This window comes from Rhinoderma darwinii, chromosome 6 (genome assembly GCF_050947455.1).
Source record: "Rhinoderma darwinii isolate aRhiDar2 chromosome 6, aRhiDar2.hap1, whole genome shotgun sequence".
Lineage (NCBI taxonomy): Eukaryota > Metazoa > Chordata > Amphibia > Anura > Rhinodermatidae > Rhinoderma > Rhinoderma darwinii.
Genome location: NC_134692.1, coordinates 30,641,050 through 30,664,232, shown reverse-complemented (window position 1 = coordinate 30,664,232; position 23,183 = coordinate 30,641,050). Strand labels below are relative to the sequence as shown.

Genomic DNA, 23,183 nt, shown 5'->3' with positions numbered 1-23,183 from the left:
CCGTGTCGTATACGTTTTTTGTGATCTTGTGTGGAATCATCTCTACGAACACTGAATACCCTAAACCAGACAAACCCTTTAACAAATGTTTCAAATATATACAATGCAATATAGTATTCTTTCCCTAAATTATACATCTTCCCTATACATTATCTTCCGTCTAATATAGCTGAACATTTTCTACAAAGACAGCAGACTAGATAATAAAGTAGAAAAACATGCACAATTTTTTGTAATCACCTATTTTGTTTGGTATAGAGGTTCTTCAATATTTGCTATAAGTTATGAGTAATGACACAAAATAAATACTTGTTGTTTATTAATAGCAAATTTGTATCTATTGGTATTCTTTTCATGTATACAATATTTACTTTAGGCCTGTTGTAGGTATTTTCACCTTGTTTGTCAATATGACAAAGTCCTGTATAAATGTTGGCATGTAAGACATTGGTATCCAGAGGAAAGTAGCATCAGTGCCAACACCATATCTCGTCCTTGGGTGTTGGCTGGTGAGAGCATGTTCCATGCACCATACGACTGCAGAGAGGTCACTGTTTCGCAAATGGTCTAATTTTTGCTTCAATCCTGCATCTGAAAAGAGATGAAGAGGATGTGTTTAGACGAGAAAAAAAAATATCTATTTTACCTTCTTAGGATAAGTTCACATTTGCGTTGTATAATCCATTACTTTGATCCATTTTTATATTAAAATAACTGATAAAAGCGGATCTGTTAAATATCACATTGAAATCAATGGGGTTTTTAATTGCATCCGTTAACATCCATTTGCTTCCATTATGTAAGGCTTCATTCACATCTGCGTCAGGGCTCTTTTCCGACTTTCCGTCTGAGGTTTCCTTCAGAACGGAGCCCTGACTGACACAAACTGAAACCGTAGGTTTCCGTTTCCATCACCATTGATTTCAATGATGACGGATCCGATGCGAATGGTTTCCATTTGTCTCCGTTGTGCAAGGGTTCCGTCATTCCGTCAAAACGACTACGTTATGCATCCCATCAAAACGACGGAACCCTTGCACAACGGAGACAAACTGAAACCATTGGCACCGGATTGATTTCAATGGTGACGGAAATGGAAACCTATAGTTTCAGTTTGTGTCAGTCAGGGCTCCGTTTTGACGCAAAGCTCCAACGGAACGGAGCCCTGACGCAGATGTGAACATAACCTTAGTCATCCGTTTTTTTTTAAGGATATAAAAGTGCAGAGTACAGGACTTTTTTCTCCGTTTTAAAAAACCGGATGTCTAACTGATCAGTTATTTTTAAGGGCCTGTTCACATCAGTGTTGGCTTTCCATTCAATGGTAACGGAATCAATAGCGCAGTCGACTGCGCTATTTATTCCGTCATAAAAACTGAAACCTGCCGGAATGGTGACGAACGGAAACCATTAGCAATGTTTTTGTCACCATTGATATCAATGGTGATTGAAACGGAAGCTGTAGTTTCAGTTTGACTTTCCGTTGCAGGATTCACCCGACGGAAACCTCCGATGGAACCCTGGAACGGAAAGCCAACGGTGATGTGAACAGGCATTAGTGTCAATGTAAAATTGATACAAACGGATTGTAATCAGTTTGCATCAGTTTGTTTTTTTTTTGCTTTGCCCACAGCATTGCAGACAGCATTTTGCAAATCAATTAAAACTCTATTAACAGGAAAAGACCTCTAGTGATAGGAAGAAACTGTAAGTGACCCCCAGCAGATATTCTGTTACCATTTTTGAGCTGTCTATATAACGTTTGGTGAGAAAATATATATTTTTTTACTTTGTCATAATGGTATGAATTGATACTCATACTCATGTACACTACTCATTTATAGGCCCCCAAGGAAAAAAATATTTAAGATAAGAGCCTAGCAACAGACTATCAACTGAACAAAAAAGGGTGCCAAAAAAATGGATCCGTTATAAATTCATAAAAACGGATGCAAACGGATTCTTGTCTGTTTTTTTGTCGGATGCATTAAACTCAGGCTACATTAGCACGACAGTGTAAAACAGCCGTGTGACGGCCGTTTTTTTCTAACGGCCGTCACACAGCTGTTTTCAGAACAATGAAGTTCTATGGGCGTATTCACATGGCTGTTTTTTTAATGGCCCGTGAATATTGGCCGTCACAAAATAGGACATGTCCTATTTTTGGCCATTTTCACGGCCAAACGGCTCTCATAGATGTAAATGGATCAGTTTTTACTGGCCGTTTTTTAGGAAACAATCCTTGTAACGGCTGGTAAAAACTGATCCTGGCCGAGGACTCCCTACACACAGCGCTACTTTAAACACAGAGCCCGGGGAAGCCCTTGACATTACTGTCCATAGAATCCATCCTTTTTTTTAACGGCCATGAAAAACGGATGCGGCCATTAAAAACGGACAGACGGACTGGAAATGGATGAAAACTGAGAGACACACTGATGCAAAACTGCCATAAAAAACGGACAGTTGATCTGTTTTTAATGGACATTTTTTTTCACTGTCGTGTAAATGTAGCCTAATCCTTTTTAAAAAAAACTGACAATTTACCATGCGTTATTTTTATAACATCCACTAATCTAAAAACAGATCAGAGTAACGGATTATATAACGCAAGTGTGAATTTAGCCTAAATAAAGGGAGAGAAATTCATGCCTCCTTGGTGTTGCTACAATTTTAATTTTTCTATGAACTTTAGCATTCTTATAATGTTTCATACAGATCTATATGAACTGATTAATTAAAAAAATCCATATTTCAGTGATATAAAACAAGAAGCTTACCATACCAGGAGGGGCTTTTGCATTAGAGCATTTTTATATGTTAACCTCACCCCTGAATATTCATTACACTGTCTAAACCTCTCCTGAACTACCCTCAACCCAGTACTGACTATTCTCATAGCTTACCACAGTATTTATAGTGCCATAATCATAATGTTACCTATAATGTAAGCCTCACAATAGTCCTCATAGAATCAGCCTTATAAAAGTCCCTATAGTGTCACTGCAGTGTCCATAGCGCCAACCTCAATATAAAATACAACATACTTGCTTGTTTAATGCTCCCTCTCTGCACCACCCTTCAATATGAGCAAATGTTAAATGTAACCTGCTCTTTCTGTGCCAATCTCTATCATTAAAGCAAGGCCTAGGAGAAGGATGTGCAGGAGTGCCCTATTTACTGATCGTTCCCGCTGGCACAATGTTGGCCTTAGTGCAGGGAAGGATAGCATATCTACTAAAATACTGTCTCCCGAACATCAAGGAACATGGCTATCACTAGTGGTGTTCACTCCACCATTGGCACAAATAATGTTTAATTATACTTTGAGGTCAAGTAATACATTAGGGTTGGAGACTCTAGAAATTCAATGTAAAATGGCGTTGTAACCGGCTTGTTAGCTCTGGACCACAATGTTATGATGTTGAGAAGTGGACCACTGTGAAGTGGTGCACCGGAGATTACAACAGGTAATAATGTAGTATTTGTATGGTCTGTATTATTCCTTCCTACAGGAAAGTTTAAGCTATGGCAATCCAACATACTGTGCAAGACTTACAACAAGTTCTTAGTGGTGGCCCTTGTCTGCCAAGTACAGAATGGTCCTGTGACGCGTGACACCCCTTCTTTTGCCCATAGCAACCAATGAAATATTGCCTTCCAATTATGTATCTTATAGTAGACTGGGCTGATCTAATCTAATGGTTTATTGGCTCCATTTGTGATTTTTGCATCAAGAAAATGTCATTGTTTTTTTAAAATAAATTAATAAAAAACAAAATACCAATTTGTACATAGTTTTCTCCATATTCGTCTCGAATGGTCTTTGAAAGTTGTTTCCAGATACATATACGTTGTTCTAAAACTCTTTTTGGATCAGATAATGGTGTTTTAAAGAGTCCAGGCTCAATACAAGAAACGTTAACTCCAAAAGCCTTCAAATCTCGCCTTCAAGAAAATAAATTTCAGATTAAAGTTTAGAAAAAGTTAAATAAATTAATGTTTTCTGAGATCAACATTTTCACATTTTAGCACTCATCTACGAAATTTCTAGGAAAAGTGATAATCATTTACCTATAATAATCATTTACAGCTTGAAAGGGATGTCCTATTAGGACAACACCTGTCTTCCTATAGTATTAAGGCCTATGGAAATCATAGAAGAGGATTCCCTGCTCAGGAATTACGTCCGAAAATGCGGCTCAATAGCGTCGGCAAACATCTGCCCATTCATTTGAATGGGTCTTACGATGTTCTGTTCCGACGGTCATTTTTTTTACGCCCCGCTGTCAAAGAAGTACCTGTCACTTCTTCAGACGTAAATGGAGCCGTTTTCCATTGACTCGATGGAAAAACAGCTCCATTTATGTCCGTAATTGACGCAGCGAAAAAGCGCCTCAACATGCCATGACGGCTGAAATTACGGAGCTGTTTACTCCTGAAAACAGCCCCATAATTTCAGCCGTAACGGAGGGTGCCGTATGAACATACCCTAAGGGTCAGTTCACACAGCAGATTTTTGCTTGGAAGATTCCTCCTCCTGTTCACTTCAATAGGAAGATCGGGAAGGACGCTTCTTTTTCCTGCTAGCTGAAAAATCAGCTAGAGGGAAACAGAAGGGTCTGGCTCTTATTGAAATATTGAAATCAATGGGAGGCAACATTTTGTGGCGGGATCCGCTGCAAAAATTCCGCTTTGTGAACTGACCCTAATAGCCAGAGCGGAAAGCCACTGCAAAGAGCAGTCTCCGCTCTGGAGGACTTAGCGTGACATTTAACACATGGTCTCCCATTTATTTGCGGTAGTGTCTAGCAGCGGCTTGTCATCTATTACCATCTAACTAAACATGTATGATTGGTCGAGCAAAGAGTGCATGTTTATGGGGTGGAAGGTGAAGATGTTTCTCCCAATTCCACCGTAATCATGCATGCTCAAGTTTCTTTAAGGAAGTTCATTGATATTCCCGTGAAACTGGAATAACACCGTTCAACATTACACTGTATTCAGCTGATATGAATTTAACTTACCTTAAACTGTCATTAAATCCTTCAACTCCAAATTTAGATGAAAAATATCCTCCTCCACTGGCTGCCACTCTCCCACCAACACTAGACACATTAACAATCCTCCCTTTAGCTTTCTTAATCAAGGGAAGCACAGATAATGTGACATGTATTAATCCCAATAAATTAACTTCTATCGGTGCTCTAATATCATCAATTGTCAGCCAATCAATAGGTGCGAGAGTTCCCATTATCCCTGCGTTGTTCACTAGTCCCCAAAGACCTAAAAAAGGTAAAAAAAGAAACAAAAAAATATTCAAATAAACAGGACTAAAATTAACTAGAAATTCCCTATTATAATGTTATTACCAGAATTGTAATGTCAGCAAGCAGCAGGAGTGATCTAGTAGAAACCTTGTGAGTTGTGAGTAATTTCCATACTATACTGCATCTGGTGTAGCATTAAAAATAATCTGTCAGCAGTTTTGAGGCCTCCGAGCTGCTGACAGAGCCATATAGGGGAGGGCATTGTGAACACACCTTTTATCTAGGTCATGTAGATTGCATGATCAAGAAATCGATGTTTAATTTACCCAGCGCTGTGGTTGCAAGTGCCACTGAGGCGGGCACTTGATGTGGAACTGGTTTCACTTCACTGCAAGCTGCCTGCCCCACCCCTTTGCTCTGAGTGATGGCTCTAGCGGTGTCCTGATTGGCCACTAGGGCTGTCACTCAATCAGAGAGTGGCACGTGCGAGTGCTGCACAGGTATCAAACGTCAGTTTCGCAAGTTACACGATTGAGATGAAAGGTATGTTTACAATGCCTTTCCCCTCCCCTATATCGCTCTGTCAGCGGTTTTGATACCTTAAAACTGCTAATAGTCCCTTTAAAAAAATACTTTATGTGCCATAAAGGCTGTTATGGAGCCTATGGAGTAGGGAGATCCTAGTGGAACAATTCCGAGTAGCTATGGAGGTTATAGTTGTTCCATGGTTTCTCTCTGGTGATGAAAACCAGCAACAGAAGAGAACACTATTTTTAGTTCTTTCTATGAAAACGTATCTGTTGTATGTATTTCCCAGTGTTGGGCTCAGGTACATTGGGCCCACCAGAGAAAATTATTTTAGACTAGAGAAAGTATCATCCAGTTATACATAACCAGTCAATATCTACTTTTAACTGCTTGATAGTACATCTTGGTTTCATCGAACACACAGGTCATATCATCATCTAGAACTAATAGGTTATTTTTGAAATTTTCAAAAAAGTCATAGACTGTAGCACCATTGATCCGCTCCATTGTGAGCTTCATATAGGATTTTCCTTTGCTTGATCTCATGGGTTCTGTCATGTTTGGGTGCTTTTATCAGAACCTGAGCCCACCAGAAGATCCTCTGTTGGACCAGTCCCACTCTATACTCCCCATGCTTTTCTACGTAGCAAAAATGAAACTTACCTTTATCTCCAACTTCATCTTTCACCCACCTGGCGACTCTCTTTACGTTGTCATCATCAGTCACATCCAAAAGAATAATTTTAACTTTTCTTGATGTTTCCTGTTTTAAAGCAGCCGCTCCAGATTCAGTCAAACAAGTTGCCAGAACTCTGAACCCTTTCTTCTCAAATGTGCGGGCAGCAAGATTCCCGAATCCAGAGTCACATCCGGTGATCAGGACATATTTGTCTTCAAGGCCGCAAATTTGTAGACCATCCCTTCTTCTCCACCACAGATAAAGGAAAGGGAGACAAATCAGCACATACAAAAACATCTTCTCACGTGTCTTGTTCACTGTCTCCTAAAATAATACAAGAAGGTTAGAAATATTTAAAGGTTAATTATTTTATAATGCTGCGTATATATCAAACAAATACGCCCATAAAGGTTTAGACATATGATTAGGATGTGAGGTGCAAGCACTGTATAATAATTTCAACTCATCACACAAAAATGTGTTAGGAGAAAACTTTTTTACAATGAGTTTACATTAAGAGTCATTCACAGTTATGACATACAAAGTACACCTACAAATGTAGCAGAGCTGCATTGGTCTTTGAACTGTTTATTTTGTGCACCAACATCAATAAGATCCTCTTTCTAATTCTCATAGTGCGTGCTATTGCCACATTAAATGGCATTTAAACTTATTCAACAAATCCATAGCCATGACCAATCAGGCATGAAGAAAACCACTGTCCAAATGTCTTATTTGGGCGTATGGACATCATTGCTGTGGTGCGATAACCACTTTAACGTCTCGGCTTTGACCCAAATTGCTTAAGTTGCTATATGGCCGCAATTTTATTACTCAGCTTACTGTTAAAAGATGACTTTTACGATAACTCAGTAGGTTGACTTGCAGTTCTAAGGGACACCAAAGATAACACCTTGCAATATTATGATGAGTTGTGCAAATGCAAAACTCAGTTTCTCTACATCCGTACCCAACGACACACATACACACACTTATTATTTGCTTTGTTTGGAGATGCGTCTAAAAAAATTGTCCATAAGAAAACCTTGGAAAAAGACCAATGGTCCCCTAACTCTGTTCCCAAAAAACAAAATCTCTGACAAATATGCATATACAACAGAAGCAAGAGGGGTGAGTCGCTGCTGGACACCTTTGGTCCAAAACCCTTGATGAAGGGCAGTAATGGATTTACATTTCAAGAGCCTAAAGACACAAAACGATTGATACCTTGAAACAATTCATTAGTAAAGACACACCGACAGTACGTCTCCTCATGTAAACAAACCATTATCTGAAATTCAATTATTTTGTTGAATATGCACCATAAAAAGTCAATACTTGCATGAGAGCATTTGGCCGCGTGCAGCACATAAATGTATTCTACTACCAGAGCTTACATCACAGAACTACATGACGTGTATAAGCGTTGGATAGAGACTGATGCACTAACTCAGTCCCACTGCATGAACTATATATAATCCAGCCTCGACCCTGAGGACTCGATGCATTCTTCCGTAGGGCTATCTTTAGGACTTATTGTGCCTAATGGGAAATCCCTCCCGCCTCAATGGTTTTTGTTTGCCTCTATAGACGTTAATCAACAATACGAGTTATATGGCGCTGTATTACGAGTGCTGTATCGGAGACCCGGCCGAAATCTCTAAGCAGTTCTTAAACATATTGTGGGGGTTTCAGCTCATGGACTGTTCCTCTGTCCTGGTCTTAACCAAAATCATCTGTCTATTGTTGGATTAGAACTAAAAAGTTAGAGTTATGCAATTACTTACAACAGCACGAAGCAACATTTTCTAAAATGACCAAGTAGGTATATTCAGTACAGCAGATACGTTATACCACAGATTCCCCTTGTGTGGTGAAAAAGACTTTGTAAAAGTGCAGTGCAAATTGCATAATAAGATATACACAAGAGAGAGAGGGAGTTTCAACAGAATAGTGTAAAAACAGAAGCTTACAGGAAGTCATAGCATAGCTATAAAACCGGCATTATTATATATCATATTATTACTGTTATAACATATTATTAATTCTGCTAATCTGTCACTTGTTTCCGGCACAGAACAGCGAAGTAATCTGGAATCTCAGAAAAAGTAGAAAACTGACCAAAGACGACCAATTAAGTGACTCTTCTGATTACAAAAAACATGGACTGTGTCTCAGGAAGATCTCCTTTCTAGAAAGGATTGATCAGTCCTGTCCAATAGTCAATATCCACCCCATATCCTCCCACCCCCGTGATAAGATGATTGCAGGGGGTACCACTTTTATTTTTGATAGATTGATAGATAGATAGATAGATAGATAGATAGATAGATAGATAGATAGATAGATAGATAGATAGATAGATAGATAGATAGATAGATACACCTCAGGGATCGGACCAACGTTCCTAATTCAAGCCTTATAAAAAACAAATGTAGGCAGCACTCCAATAGAAAGTGAAAAAGGGGTTTCTTTATTTGCCCTGGCACCAAGGCGAATAAAGAACCCCATTTTTCATTTTCTATTGCCTACTTTTGTTTGTAGATAGATAGATAGATAGATAGATAGACAGATACAGGTAGATACAGCTCCAGGTTTGTGTGGGCCCTTTTGCGACACAGACTTAGTGGGCCCCTTTGCGGGGGAACGCACGGCGGCAGTAAAATTCCAAAAATCTTCACTTTGTGCCCCCAAAAATTTAGTGCCCTCTGTAGATAGTGCCACACAGTCCCCCCTCCCAGGTAGTGCCACACAGCCCCCTCCTCCCAGGTAGTGGCACACAGCCCCTGACGTCACTGTCCATATATGGACAGTGTTGTCAGGGACAACCCCAGAGCCATAGTCCCGGGCAGAGCACCACTAGCAGTCTGCCTGGGAGTGGTGTAGCTAAAGGCCCATGGGCCCTGGTGCAAGAATTCAGCTTGGGCCCCCCTACCCCTCCCCAACACCACCAGACCCCTGTGCATGCCTATGCCCAGCTGCCTTGCCCGACAGACCCCATGAATGCCCCCCATAGATGCCCCCACAGTATAATGACCCCCCATAGCTGCCCCCACAGTATAATGCCCCCATAGCTGCCCCCCACACAGTATAATGCCCCCCATAGCTGACCACCACAGTATAATGCCCCCCACAGCTTCACCCACAGTATAATGCCACCACACAGTATAATGCCCCCATAGATGCCCCCCACACAGTATAATGCCCCCACAGCTGCCCCTCACACAGTATAATGCCCCCCAAAGCTGACCACCACAGTATAATGCTCCCTGTAGCTGCCCCACAGAGTAGAATTCTACCCATAGCTGCCCCCCACAGTATAATGCCCACATAGCTGCCCCCACACTATAATGCCCCCATAGCTGCCCCTCACAGTATAATGCCCCCATAGCTGCCCCAACAGTATAATGCCCCCATAACTGCCCCATACAGTATAATGCCCCCCATAACTGCCCAATACAGTATAATGCCCCCATACAGTATAATGCCCCCATAGCTGTCCCATACAGTATAATGCCCCCATACAGTATAATGCCCCCATAGCTGCCACATACAGTATAATGCCCCATGCAGTATAATGCCTCCATAGCTGCCACATACAGTAGAAAACCCCCATACATATGATGCCCCCAATAGCTGCACCATACAGTATAATGCCCACCATAGCTGCCCCATACAGTATAATGTCCCCATACAGTATAATGCCCCCCATACAGTATAATGCCCCCTCAGCAGCTACAATATGACCTCCTCCCATACCCAGTATAATGCCCCCATATGTATGTACCTAATAGAAAAATAATAACATAGTTACTTACCTACCCCCGTTCCCAAGACGTGTGGAGGATCCTTCTCCTCCTATGCACTGTGCTGTGAGTGACTCGGCACAGACAGGCGCGATGACATCACTACATCACGACTGCCTGCGCCGAGCCACTCGCAGCACAGTGAATACTGGAGCAAGTGAATGCTGGCACTGCAGGCCCCCAAGCTTAGGGACCCGATCGCAGTTGCAACCATGGTGACCCCTATAGCTACGCCAGGCTGGGACACTGCTCTGGTCCTGACATCACTGTCCATATATGGACAGTGATGTCAGGGGCTTTCGCAGAGACGGAGACACGGAGCAGAACAGCTAGCGTGATGCCGTGACGACGACAGCGTCAGCACCCGGCGGCTAAGTGGGCCCCCCAAGTGGAGTGGGCCCCGGCACATGCCCGGGTTCGCCGGGTCCTGACGCTGGCCCTGGATAGATAGATAGATAGATAGATAGATAGATAGATAGATAGATAGATAGATAGATAGATAGATAGATAGATAGATAGATAGATAGATAGAAATACCAATGTCCTGAACCCCATATATTTGACTCTTATAACAAGTCCTATTGACATGATATGAAGTTAATCTAATTTAGGAAATGCCCTTTAATCTACATTTAGTACCGATAATATCCTGACTGCTACATGTTGAATAAGTGATAAAATGTTAATACTCACATTATGGCACAGATAAAAGTCTAAAGACGAGTTCTCCTCTCAGCAGACAACTGCATTGTGATTTCTGAGGAAGTAGTAGACTAGTTCTGATATCTGTATGTGGGAGGCTGTGTCATAGAAACCTACGGTCAGGACAAGGTGTGATCACCGGTCGTAGTAACACAGACACTGCCCAAAAAACATCCCAACCTATTTATGTCTATGCAAATCACCTCTGTGCAAACCGACTTCCCTATTCACTATTTCCTCTGTGTTATTTTATATGAATTTGAGCCGCAACTATACAGATTTTGTTGTAAACTCTATTTTGGAGCACATATTAGGAAGATTTATATATACATTATTGCTCCTTACCTTTAGTTATAGTGGCAGAGGTATCAGATGCTGAGTGACAATCACTAATAGTAGCAGCCACTACAATGTCCATAGCATTGCTAACTTGCTTTGCACAAGCATTGGATACCCTTACTGTATGAAGCAGCGTTTCTTTTTTGTTTTGGTACCGATTTGCGGTACATATTATAAAGTGTTTGTAAAAATGTTATACTGTTTTTTTCAGGTGGGGTGGCATTGCTTTTTGGGTTCTGTTTTTAAAGAGTTTACTGTGCGGTATAAATAAATGTATTCTCTGGGTTGAAACTATTACAAATGTACACATTTACTTCTTTTGCGCAATAAAAACACTTTCTTTCTTTTCGCCGCAATCCATGAGTCATGATGAACTTAGATGTGATCAGTATTAGGGTTAGATTGTGTGTTAGAGGCACACAGGAGCCACTGTCAGGAGAGCCGTCAGTCCACCTGACTGACAGGTTCGGCTTACAGCGGCGTTATGCAGCTTCTTTGTATAGTGGATACATAATAGCTGCAGCTCTAAAATGAAATAATTTTTTTAATAAGGCCTCATGCACACCACCACATAGGGTTTTTACTGTCCACGAATGCGGATCTGATGGCTACGGATACACATCCGTAGCCGTCCGCAATTGTGGAAGCGCCCATAGACCTAATTGCGGACAACATTCGGATATGTTTTATATTTTTCAAATCATTTCTACGGCACGGACACATATCTGTAAATATACGGAAAGGTGTCCGTGGACAATAGAAATGAATGGGTCTGCAATTTCATCCGTCAATGTTTCCCAAAAGGCGCTCTGGTCTTAATAAATTTGGCGCATTTTGGACTGTGCTAAAATCAGAAAACAGGTATAGATTTGCACCAAATTTTGAGCAATTTTCGGGCTCTAGTATTAATAAATCTGTCAAAAAGGTAGAGACCATGCCCCCTCCAAGTAAACCCAAACCACTTTTCTTGGCACTTCTCAAAACTGGGAAAAGTCGCACATTTTTGCACAAATTTAGTGTGCATTATGATTTGTGACTTTTTTAGCCAAAAAGTCAGCTATTTTTAGCTATTGATAAATCCACCCCATTCAGATTACTTGGAGCCCTAGCCTTAACGTCTAATAAGTGGGGGGTCCAACCACTTGCAAGCTTATCTGACTATTTCTGTAAGGCCCCATGCACACGACCGTAGAATTTATCACTAATTACAGACCTATTCATTTCTATTGCCCATGGACACCTTCCTGTATATTCACAGGAAGGTATCCGGGCTTAGAAAAGCTACTCAAAAGATGTCCTATTTTTTGCTTTTTACGGACCATGCTCCCATACTTTATATGGGAGCACAGCCCGCAAATGCGGGTGACAGTCCGAGGCCGGCCGTGCTCGTAATCACGGACCGTGAATGATTATGGGCACGGTCGTGTGCAGGGGGCCTAAGGATTCTATGTGTAGTAGAAAGAAGAGAGCACATGCGTGCGAGCACTCTCCAGCCATACCTCCCAAACATCCCATTAATCGCAAGATTGCCCAATGAAAAATACCACAAAAAGGGTAGGATTTATGCAAATATACCCAAAAGTGGGCGTTTATGGGAGGTTTTATGGGCATTCCTGGGTGGATCAGAGCTGGGGCTTAATATGTCCTACGAATGGGGATTCAAACAGAGTTCAGGGGAACCCCATTCTCCTGACAGGTGGAAGTCCTAGAGGTTCTATAGAAATGCCATAAATGTCACATAACTGTCCCAGAGAAACAGATATACATGTAACTATAAAATGAGTAAAAACTTTTTTGAAAAGTAAAAAAATATAACTCATTGGGCTTTATGTATCAAATCTGTGTCAAGGCCCATTCACACGAATGTGAATAACGTCCATGTGCCACGCATGGAAATCACGCGCAGCACACGGACCCATTCATTTCAATGGGGCCGTTCACACATGCGTGAGTTTTCATGCAGCAAGAATCCGTTGCATGAAACTCACTGCATGTCCTATATTAGTGCGTTTTCACGCACCTACATGCCCATTGAAGTCAATGGGTGCGTGAAAACCACGCACCGCACACGGATGCACATCTGTGTGCGATGCGTGATTTGCGCATTAATTAGATTGAAAATATTTTTTTAAAAATATGTGCATTGCGAGTGCGTTAATAACGCATGCCACTAGCAAAGAACACTGATGCGTAACGCAACACACACAGACCAGATTCACGTGCTTTTTTCACGCGCGTGAATCTGATACGCTCGTGTGAATGTAGCCTTGGACAGATTTTATACATAAAGGCCAATGAGTTATATTTTTTTTTACTTTTAGACCCTCTGCACATGGGACGAAATGCTACAGAATTTGTCTCTGGAAATTCTGCGGCTTATTAAAAAAAATCACGAGAGAAAATTGACCTGCGGTATGGATTGTCAATCTGCAGCAATTCAATCTATCTTGTGGAAACTGCACATGGAAATTCCGCAAAATTTACGTCTCGTGTGCAGAAGGCCTAAGGAGAAAATGGCCTTTAAGTAATTTACATATTTATATAACCCTTTAGTTATAATCTTAAAATAATTTCTCCCTGCTGTTGTGCTCTCTCCTAAAGATTACAGGTTACTTTGTGTTGCAGCCTGTAGTCTGGTCATCAGGTGCGCACAACCTGCAGCCTGCAATGCCGTTCTGTTCAGCCCCCAATCATCAGGACACAAATGTAGTAGTTCAGAAAAACACCATAGGCCTCCTGCACACATTGTGTATATGCTGCAGAATTTCTGTCCAAATTTTCAGTGCGGAAATTTTGCAGCGTTTTCGCAACATAAATTGACTTATGTAGAAAAGCGCTAGACAAACGAATACGTCTGTATATATGATTAGAATTGGGCATTTATATCTCCAGACAGATACTTTGAAGGAAACATATGAAGTATTTCAAAATATGAAACTCGCCTACAGAAACAGACTGTGTACCAGTAGCGTGAATGGTTCATAGTATCTGCATTGACATTAGTCACTGGTAGCGTTCTATTCACTTGCTGTTACCGGTGCGGACAGCAGCCAATAAATTATAATTCTGTGGGCGGCTCTTAAAAGCTGAAAAACCTGTCTGTACTATACCAATAATTACACTGAGGTCGGAATGGCTGTGTAGTGAAAAATTATTATTTGTTATTAAGTACTTTCATGCTTTTCCAGCTGTTCCATCGAATCAGGATTCTCCTCAAAGAACGGGAAACTTAGACCAGAATCTTCCACGGTAAGCTCGTACCAGTCAGTCACTATTAACCCTTAGGCCACATTCAGACGAGCGGCGCAATCCCGGACGTGAAAAACTGATGTTTTTTACATCCGAGGTGCACCCGTGGGGGACGCTTTGTCACGGATCCCCCATAGACTAGAGCAGGGGTGGGCAAACTTTTTGACTCGCGGGCCACAATGGGTTCTAAAATTTGACAGAGGGGCCGGGCCAGGAGCATTTGGAGGGAGTGTTTGGGCCGGATATACTAAAGCATTAAATGTAGTGTGTGCAAACCTCATAGCACAGTAAGAACACTACAACCCAATTTATTAACTGTCTTTCAAATGTGAAAAATAGCCCTTATCAGTTAATAAATTTGTCTCAAGGAATATGCAAGATATGGCATTTACATACTATTTCGCAGATACTGGGAGGAGGAAATGTAAATAGATTAAAATAACATACGCACTGTGATTTATCAAGAAAAAAGTTCTGTTGACTCTGTAAATTAGCTGCCAACCTCTGAGCAGTAGCCGCCCGTTCTTGTGTTGACTGCTTGCTAGCATAGTTTGCATGCTTCGTGGCAAAGTGACGGCTGATATTGTACTCTTTGAAAACCGAAGGGCTTAATGGTGACGTGAAACGAAGTGAAAATTAAAGTGAAATAAAGAGAAATACGCGCCACATTAACCCCTTAATGACCGGGCCATTTTGCACGTTAATGACCAAGGATTATTTTTTGTTTTTTCATGGTCGCATTCCAAGAGTCGTAACTTTTTTTTTATTACGTCGACATAGCCGTATAAGGGCTTGTTTTTTGCGGGACGAGTTGTATTTTGTAATTGCACCATTTTTAGATGCTTACAATATATTGATTAACTTTTATTAACTTTATTTTAGGAGAGAATTGAAAATAAGCAGCTATTCCAGCATTAATTTTCACGTTATAAATTTATGCCCTTTACTATGCAGCATAAATAACATGTTACCTTTATTCTACGGGTCGGCACGATTACGAGGATACCAAATATGTAAAGGTTTTATATGTTTTACTACGTTTGCACAATAAAAACCCTTTTAGAAAAAAATTACTTGTTTTTGCATCGCCGCGTTCCAAGAGCCGTCATTTTTTTATTTTTCCGTCGATGTGACCGTATGTGGGCTTGATTTTTGCGGGCCAATGCGTAGTTTTCATTAGTACTATTTTGGGGTACATAGGACTTATAGATTAACTTTTATTTTATTTTTTATGGGGGGAATGGGAGAAAAGAGAGAATTTTGCCGTTGTTTTTTGCGGGTTTTTTGGACGCCGTACATCCGGCGGTTTCATTAATGTGTTCATTTTATTGGTCAAGTTGTTACGATCGCGGGGATACCATATATGTGTATGTGTTATTTGTTTTGACACTTTTACTGAATAAAACCACTTTTTGGGCAAAAAAAGTAGTTTTATTTGATTTTGACTGTAATTATTTTATTTTTTTTCAACAAACTTTATTTAACTGATTGACATTTTTTTTTTAAGTCCCACCAGGGGACTTCACTATGCGATGTGCCGATCGCATATATAATGCTTTGGTATACTTAGTATACCAAAGCATTATTGCCTGTCAGTGTAAAACTGACAGGCAACCTGTTAGGTCATGCCTCCGGCATCGCCAAACAGGCAGTTGCGGAAGACAGACCTGGGGGTCTTTGTTAGACCCCCGGCTGTCATGGAAACCCGACGACGACCCGCGATTTGTTTGCGGGGGCGCCGATCGGGTGACAGAGGGAGCTCCCTCCCTCTGTCAAACACATTAGATGCCGCTGTCACTATTGACAGCGGCATTTAATGGGTTAAACTGCCGGAATCGGAGCGCGCTTCGATTCCGGCAGTTGCAGCAGGAGCCAGGCTGTGTATAACAGCCGTGCTCCTGCCGCTGATCGCGTGGGTACACTGGCAGTACCCGCGCCATCACAGGACGGATATATCCGTCCTCCTGCGCGAACTAGCAGCTGCTGAGGACGGATATATCCGTCCTTCGGCGTTAAGGACAACGGTCAATGTGTTTTGAGTGCGCCATCTATTGGGAAAACGTGGGCATTGCAGGGAAAGGGGAAAAAAAAGGAGGTTTTTACTATGATTTGGACAAGTTCGGCGGGCCGGATTAAAAAGCCTAACGGGCCGTATGTGGCCCGCGGGCCGTAGTTTGCCCATGTCTGGACTAGAGACTATGGAGGGATGCTTGACACGCAGTAAAATAGGACATGTCCTATTTTTTCCGCAGACCGTTCACACGCTCCATTGAAACAACGGTCCTGTGAACGCCACCATTGAAATACATGAGTCCATATAACGGCCGTTGTTTTAACGGCTGTCACACAGACGTGATAAACGCTCGTCTGAATGAGCCCTTAATGGAGTTCAGAAACATAAATGCATTAATTTCCAATCTCAATAAAAACACAATTAAAACTAAATTTAAACAACCTAGGCCCAATATTCCAATGGGCCCCTTATGTCTATTTGCCTCCAGGAGCTCCCTGACCTCCCTACCACAGTCACTCACCCATGTAATGCTGCCACAGTGCCACCTACTGGACACAATAATCATTCTCTACTCTAAAACAGGAGAAAAATTATTACAGAATTCTGGAGCCAGCACTATTTTTTTATATTCACACAGAAAAACAAATTACATAAATTATACAGTAATGTTTATGTACCCCCAAACTCAGCTGGTCATTAAGGGATTAAGCTGGAGGAGCTTGTGCAGGGTGTTGAGATTGTTTTTTATCATTATTTTGCAGGTCACAGTATATGCTGATGATGTGCATGTATATATTATATATTTTCCTATAGACATAAATTACTTATTATCTGATTCATTATGCTTTTCCAATTTTCTGTGAAAAATGTTGGCTGTCCGTAATGTTTAATAGGAAAAAATGTCCGGAAAAAATCAGGCTGGCATCCCTGGCATACTGTACCTTCCTTTAGTTCAGTTTGATCTTTAGGTTACAGGATATAATCATGTGATGGCATTGTCCATAGTCATCACACACTGCACATATGCCAATGGCGCTCACACCTTAGTCATTGTATATTGAGAAGGTATGCAACTTTTTAATATGCTTTGTTTTTCAATTGCTCACCATTTTCAAAATCTCTGTTTGCAGTGAGAGGCCAAAACCTACTGTATATAGACCAAGTTCTGTTCTGTTTGCTACAACTAGTGTAAGTAAAATGTGACTTACAGAAGATGGTCCAGACTGGATAAATCTGTAGCAAACTCTACACTGATTTATCACTTTATTAGGGACACTGGTAATTTCACCATCGGAGCTTCCCTGTATGGAAATTAGACACTTCACCCCACACCCAGAATAAAACGATTTCTGTGGATTAGTTTTTGTGTGAATCCACATAAGAATGGTAAAATCAAGTGATCTGAGCGACTTTCAACGAGGCATGGTCATCGGTGCTTGACTAGACGGGGCCAAAATGTAAAAAACAGTCAACTTTCTGCCGTTTTCTAGTGCAAATGTGTCGAGAGTAAACTGAAAATGGTGTGATCGAGGAAAAACATCCAGCAAAAGGTACGTTAACAACTTGTCAACAAAAAGGGTAGGAGGAGGACGTCAAGAATCGTTCTGACGAACAGGCGGTGAACAGTCAAGCAAATTGCAGCCATATACATCCTGGGGCTCCAACTAAGTGTCCGAACGCATAACTCGTTGTTCCTTAACATGGATGGCCTATAACAGCAGACGACCAGTTTAGTGCCATTGCTGTCTAAGGGAAACAGAAAGGCAAGACTCCAGTGGGGAAAAGAGCACAAAAACTTGTATCACTGAGCAGTGGAAAAACATTGCCTGGTCAGATGAATCCTGATTTCTGTTACGCCATGCTGATGGGAGGGTCAGAATTTGATGCAAGCAGCATGAATCGATGAACCCTTCCTGTCAGGTGTGAACAGTTCAGGCTGGTGGAGGACGTGTAATGATGTGGGGAATATTTTCTTGGCACAGGCTCAGTCCTCTGATACCTGTGGACAGGGGCGGATTATAATAAGGGCAATCTGGGCAAGTGCCCGGGGCCCGAGGCTGGAAGGGGGCCCAGTTCGCCCCGGTTCTCCCGTACCGGCTGTTAAAATTACAGCCGGTTCAGAGAACCGGGGTGAAGCGGGACCTCTCACCCAATTGTATCCGCATCCCTAGGATATGGATACAATTGCTTACATTAGCGCGGACGAGAAAGGGAACTATCCATTCCCTTCCTCCCATTCGGCACTTCACTAATGACACAGTCAGCGCGATGATGTCTTCAAGCCGACTGCGCCGTTACGATGGATGACGCCGTCTGGTCTCTGACCACTCCTGCGGCGCTGGAGGAAGACGCGGGAACGGGGACAGGTGAGAATGTTTTTGGGTTTTTTCTCGGCAGCGTTGGGGGCATTATCTACAGGGATCATTGTGACTGGCGCTATCTACAGGGGACATTATCTACAGTGGGCATTGTAACTGGCTCTATCTACAGGGAACATTATCTACAGTTGGCATTGTAACTGGCAATATCTACAGGGAGCATTGTGACTGGCCCCCATCTACAAGGGGCATTATCTACGGAGTGCACTGGCTCTATCTACAGGAAACATTATCTACAGTGGGCATTGTGACTGGCGCTATCTACAGGAGGCATTGTGACTGGCGCTATCTACAGGGGTCATTATCTACAGTGGGCAGTGTGACTGGCGCTATCTACAGGAGGCATTGTGACTGGCACCATCTATTATATTCAGGAGTACAGTGTATAGTACTATTATATTCAGGAGTACAGTGTATAGTACTATTATATTCAGGGGCGCAGTGTATAGTACTATTATATTCATGGCAGAGTGTATAGTACTATTATATTCATTGTATGATACTATTATATTTAGAAGCATAGAGTGTGGCATCACGATAATTTTATCTTCGTTTACAGATGCGGAAATGTTGGAAAAGTGAGGAGCCGAAGACATCTGAGCTGTGAACTGCAGAAATGGGCCGTGCCCGGGAGAAGTCATCATAGAGGTCTGGACCGGATTTAGAAGAAAAGAGAAAAAGAACGAAAAATAATCTGAGACGTCACCTGTGAGTCACTCAATGTAAATGTTTTTTCTCCCTGTGACTGATTGTCATGTCCGTGGCTGCGGGCCGTCAGGTTCACTCTCCCCCTAAAGGCCGCAGCCATGGGTCGGCGAGCGCTGGCCCCAGTCTCCTCCTGAGGAGACGCCAGCACTCACTTCCACTCACCTCGGCCGGATCCCGTAGGGTGCGTGCTCAGGCTCCTGCCCGCTCTTAAAAGGGCAGCGCGCGCACCAGACTTTAAAGAACTATTAGCCCATGAGTGCCCTGGACTATAAGGGGGTTCAGTCCCTTGCTTCTATGCCTGAGCGTTGCTGTCGTACCCTAAGTTTGTCTATGCGATGGTCTCCTAGTGTGTTCCTGTTCCTGTTACCTGCATCCTGTGCTATCCTGGTCATGTGCCGTGCTGAGCCAGAGTCGTGCTGTGCTGTATACCATGCCTGTCCTGCTTCACCACGCCTGACGTCTGCCTGCTACCTAGTCCCAGCCGAGCCTGCCTTGCTACTGTCATAGCTGCTACAGGTACCCTATATGAACTATAGACTTTGACCTGCGCCCTGTTGGCCAGCTGCCATACCGCCAAGGCAGTACGGCCCAGTGGGTCCACGAACCCTACGTGACAGTACGCTCAGGCCATGAATCCCACTGGTTGATTCAAGACCATCACTTCCTGACCGCTATGATGGAGACGCAGGGAGCTGTCGTGGATTTCTGAACCAGTGCCAGATCCACTTCAGCCTATATACTAGGACATTTTTGTCTGATGGCGCAAGGGTCGCTTTCACCATCTCTTTCCTCACTGCCAAGGCCCATGCATGGGTGAACCCTATCTGGGAGAGACAAGGACCACAGACCCGTGACATCCAGGGCTTCCTCTGGACTTTTCGCATTGTGTTTGAGGAGCCTGGATAGGTCTCATCTGCAGCGGTTTCCTTGATTAACCTACGCCAAGGAGACACTTCTGTGAGCGAGTACGCCATCCACTTCCGCACCCTGGCGGGAGAACTGTTATAGAACAGTGAGGCCCTGGTGGCTGCATTCTGGCATGGACTGTCTCCTAAAATTAAGGACGAACTGGCCGCTCGAGATCTGCCGTCTACCCTGGATGATCTCATCCTTCTGTCCGCCCGGATTGATATGCGGATCCGAGAACGCCTCCAAGAGGTTAGTAGAGAGGGAGGCCTTCCTAGTCTGGCCCCTACTTTGCAGCAACCCCTGCTCTCCTCAGATGTCGATGCTCCTAAGGAATCTGTGATGATGGACCAGTGTAAGCTATCCACCCAGGAGAGACAACGCAGACGCACTTCGGGACTCTGTCTATATTGCGGCCTCGGTGGCCATCTTGTGCGTCTGTGTCCCCAAAAATCACAAAGCCTAGGGTTGCTAGGAGAGACAACCTTGGGTAAGAAAGAACTTCCATCTAAATTGACCATACCTGTGACCATAGTGTCCGGCGAGAGAACGCATCTGGTCTCCGGGTATCTGGACTCTGGATCCGCTGCTAATTTCATCCGTAGAGACCTGGTGGATCTTCTTCAATTACCCACCACCCCGCTGGAGAGGCCATTGACGGTTGCCTCTGTAAATGAACTACCTCTGCCAGACCCAGTTATAGCTGTGACCAAGCCGCTGAGGCTCCAAGTGAGAGCTCTTCACTCCAAACTTCTGTCGTTCTATGTCCTATCCAAAGCTGTTAACCCTGTGTTGTTGGGCCTGCCTTGGCTCCGACTACATGCCCCAGTCCTGGACTGGAATTCTGGAGAGGTTCTCCAGTGGGGCCCTGAGTGTCAAAACCGATGCCTGGTGCAGATTAGTTTGGCTCAGCCTTCGCTGCCTCGGTCATTGGCAGGATTGCCGGGTCATTATGCTGCATTTTCGGACATCTTCAGACAGAGGGAGGCGGGGACATTGCCTCCACACCGGGCATATGACTGCCCTATCGAGCCGATTCCTGGTGCATCCCTTCCCCGTGGTAGGGTATATCCTCTCTCCTTGCCAGAGACTCTGTCCATGTCCGCCTATGTGAGAGAGAACTTGGAGAGGGGCTTCATACGGAAGTCTTCCTCCCCGGCAGGAGCCGGGTTCTTCATAGTCAAAAAGAAGGATGGTTCTCTTTGTCATTGTATTGACTACCGAGGTCTCAACCAGATCACGGTGAAAAATAAATATCCATTACCACTGATCTCAGAATTGTTTGATCGTATACGTTGTGCCAAGATTTTTTACAAACTAGACCTGCGTGGGGCTTACAACCTAGTCCGGATTCGCCAGGGTGACGAATGGAAGACTGCATTTAACACCCGTGATGGACACTATGAATATCTAGTAATGCCTTTCGGCCAGTGTAATGCTCCCGCGGTCTTCCAGGAGTTTGTTAATGACATTTTCCGTGACCTCCTCTATGTTTGTGTAGTAGTCTATCTTGATTATATCTTGATTTTTTTCTCCAGATCTAATGACACATCAGAGACATGTCCGTCAAGTTTTGCTGCGATTAAGGGAGAATCTGTATGCTAAGTTGGAGAAGTGCGTGTTTGAAAAAGATGCTCCAACTTTCCTGGGCTACATCGTCTCGAATCAAGGTCTCGAGATGGATCCTGAAAAGGTAAAGTCTGTCCTGGAATGGCCACGTCCTTAAGGGAAGACCCTTGTGCGCCTGGCTGACCATGGAAGAATCCTCCGTTGGGCACACTCCTCTAGATTGGCAGGTCACGCGGGGACCCGTAAGACCCGGGATCTGATTGCTCGTCATTTCTGGTGGCCCACGCTGCCCAAGGACAGTATGGACTTTGTTTCTTCCTGTTCAGTATGTGCAGCCAACAAGGTCGCTCACTCCAGACCTGCTGGTCTGCTCCAGCCATTGCCTGTGCCCAATGCTCCCTGGCAGCATATAGCTATGGACTTTATTACTGACCTGCCTCTCTCTGCTGAATGCAGTACTGTCTGGGTGGTGGTAGATCGATTTTCAAATATGGCCCACTTCGTTCCTCTGACCGGTTTTCCTTCTGCTCCTCTGCTGGCCAAGCTGTTCATCCAACACATCTTCCGCCTGCACGGCTTGCCGCAGCATATTGTGTCTGATCGGGGGGTTCAGTTCAACTCGAAGTTCTGGAGAGCCCTCTGTGGTCTCCTAGGTATGAAGTTGGACTTTTCCTCAGCCTACCATCCTCAGTCCAATGGTCAGGTAGAGATAATCAATCAGATCTTGGAGAACTACCTACGCCACTTCATCTCCAAGCAGCATGATGACTGGGTGCAGTTGCTTCTGTGGGCGGAGTTCTCTTACAATAATCACACCAGCGAGTCCACACAGAAGACACCGTTCTTTATTGTCTATGGCCAACACCCACGAATTCCTCTCCCGGTTCCTGTTACGTCCGAGGTGCCAGCTGCTGACATGGCTTTTGGGGACTTTCTGCAGATCTGGCAGTAGACTCGATCCTCCATCCTGCTGGCGGTCGACCGCATGAAGTGGAAAGCGGACACAAGGAGAAGAGAACCTCCTTAGTTTCTTCC

The 23,183-nt window shown here is 43.3% G+C and overlaps 1 protein-coding gene across 1 annotated transcript; it reads right to left on the bottom strand.

Moving 5' to 3' along the window:
- Window positions 1–351: 351 nt before the first annotated feature.
- DHRS9 (dehydrogenase/reductase 9) lies at window positions 352–11,035 on the bottom strand. Its single transcript, XM_075831110.1, has 5 exons — window positions 10,977–11,035; window positions 6,462–6,801; window positions 5,028–5,286; window positions 3,785–3,948; window positions 352–591 (listed from the first exon to the last, which is right to left on the bottom strand). The coding sequence occupies exons 2-5, from the start codon at window positions 6,772–6,774 to the stop codon at window positions 368–370; spliced, it is 960 nt and encodes a 319-aa protein (XP_075687225.1). The 5' UTR covers window positions 6,775–6,801; window positions 10,977–11,035; the 3' UTR covers window positions 352–367.
- Window positions 11,036–23,183: the final 12,148 nt, after the last annotated feature.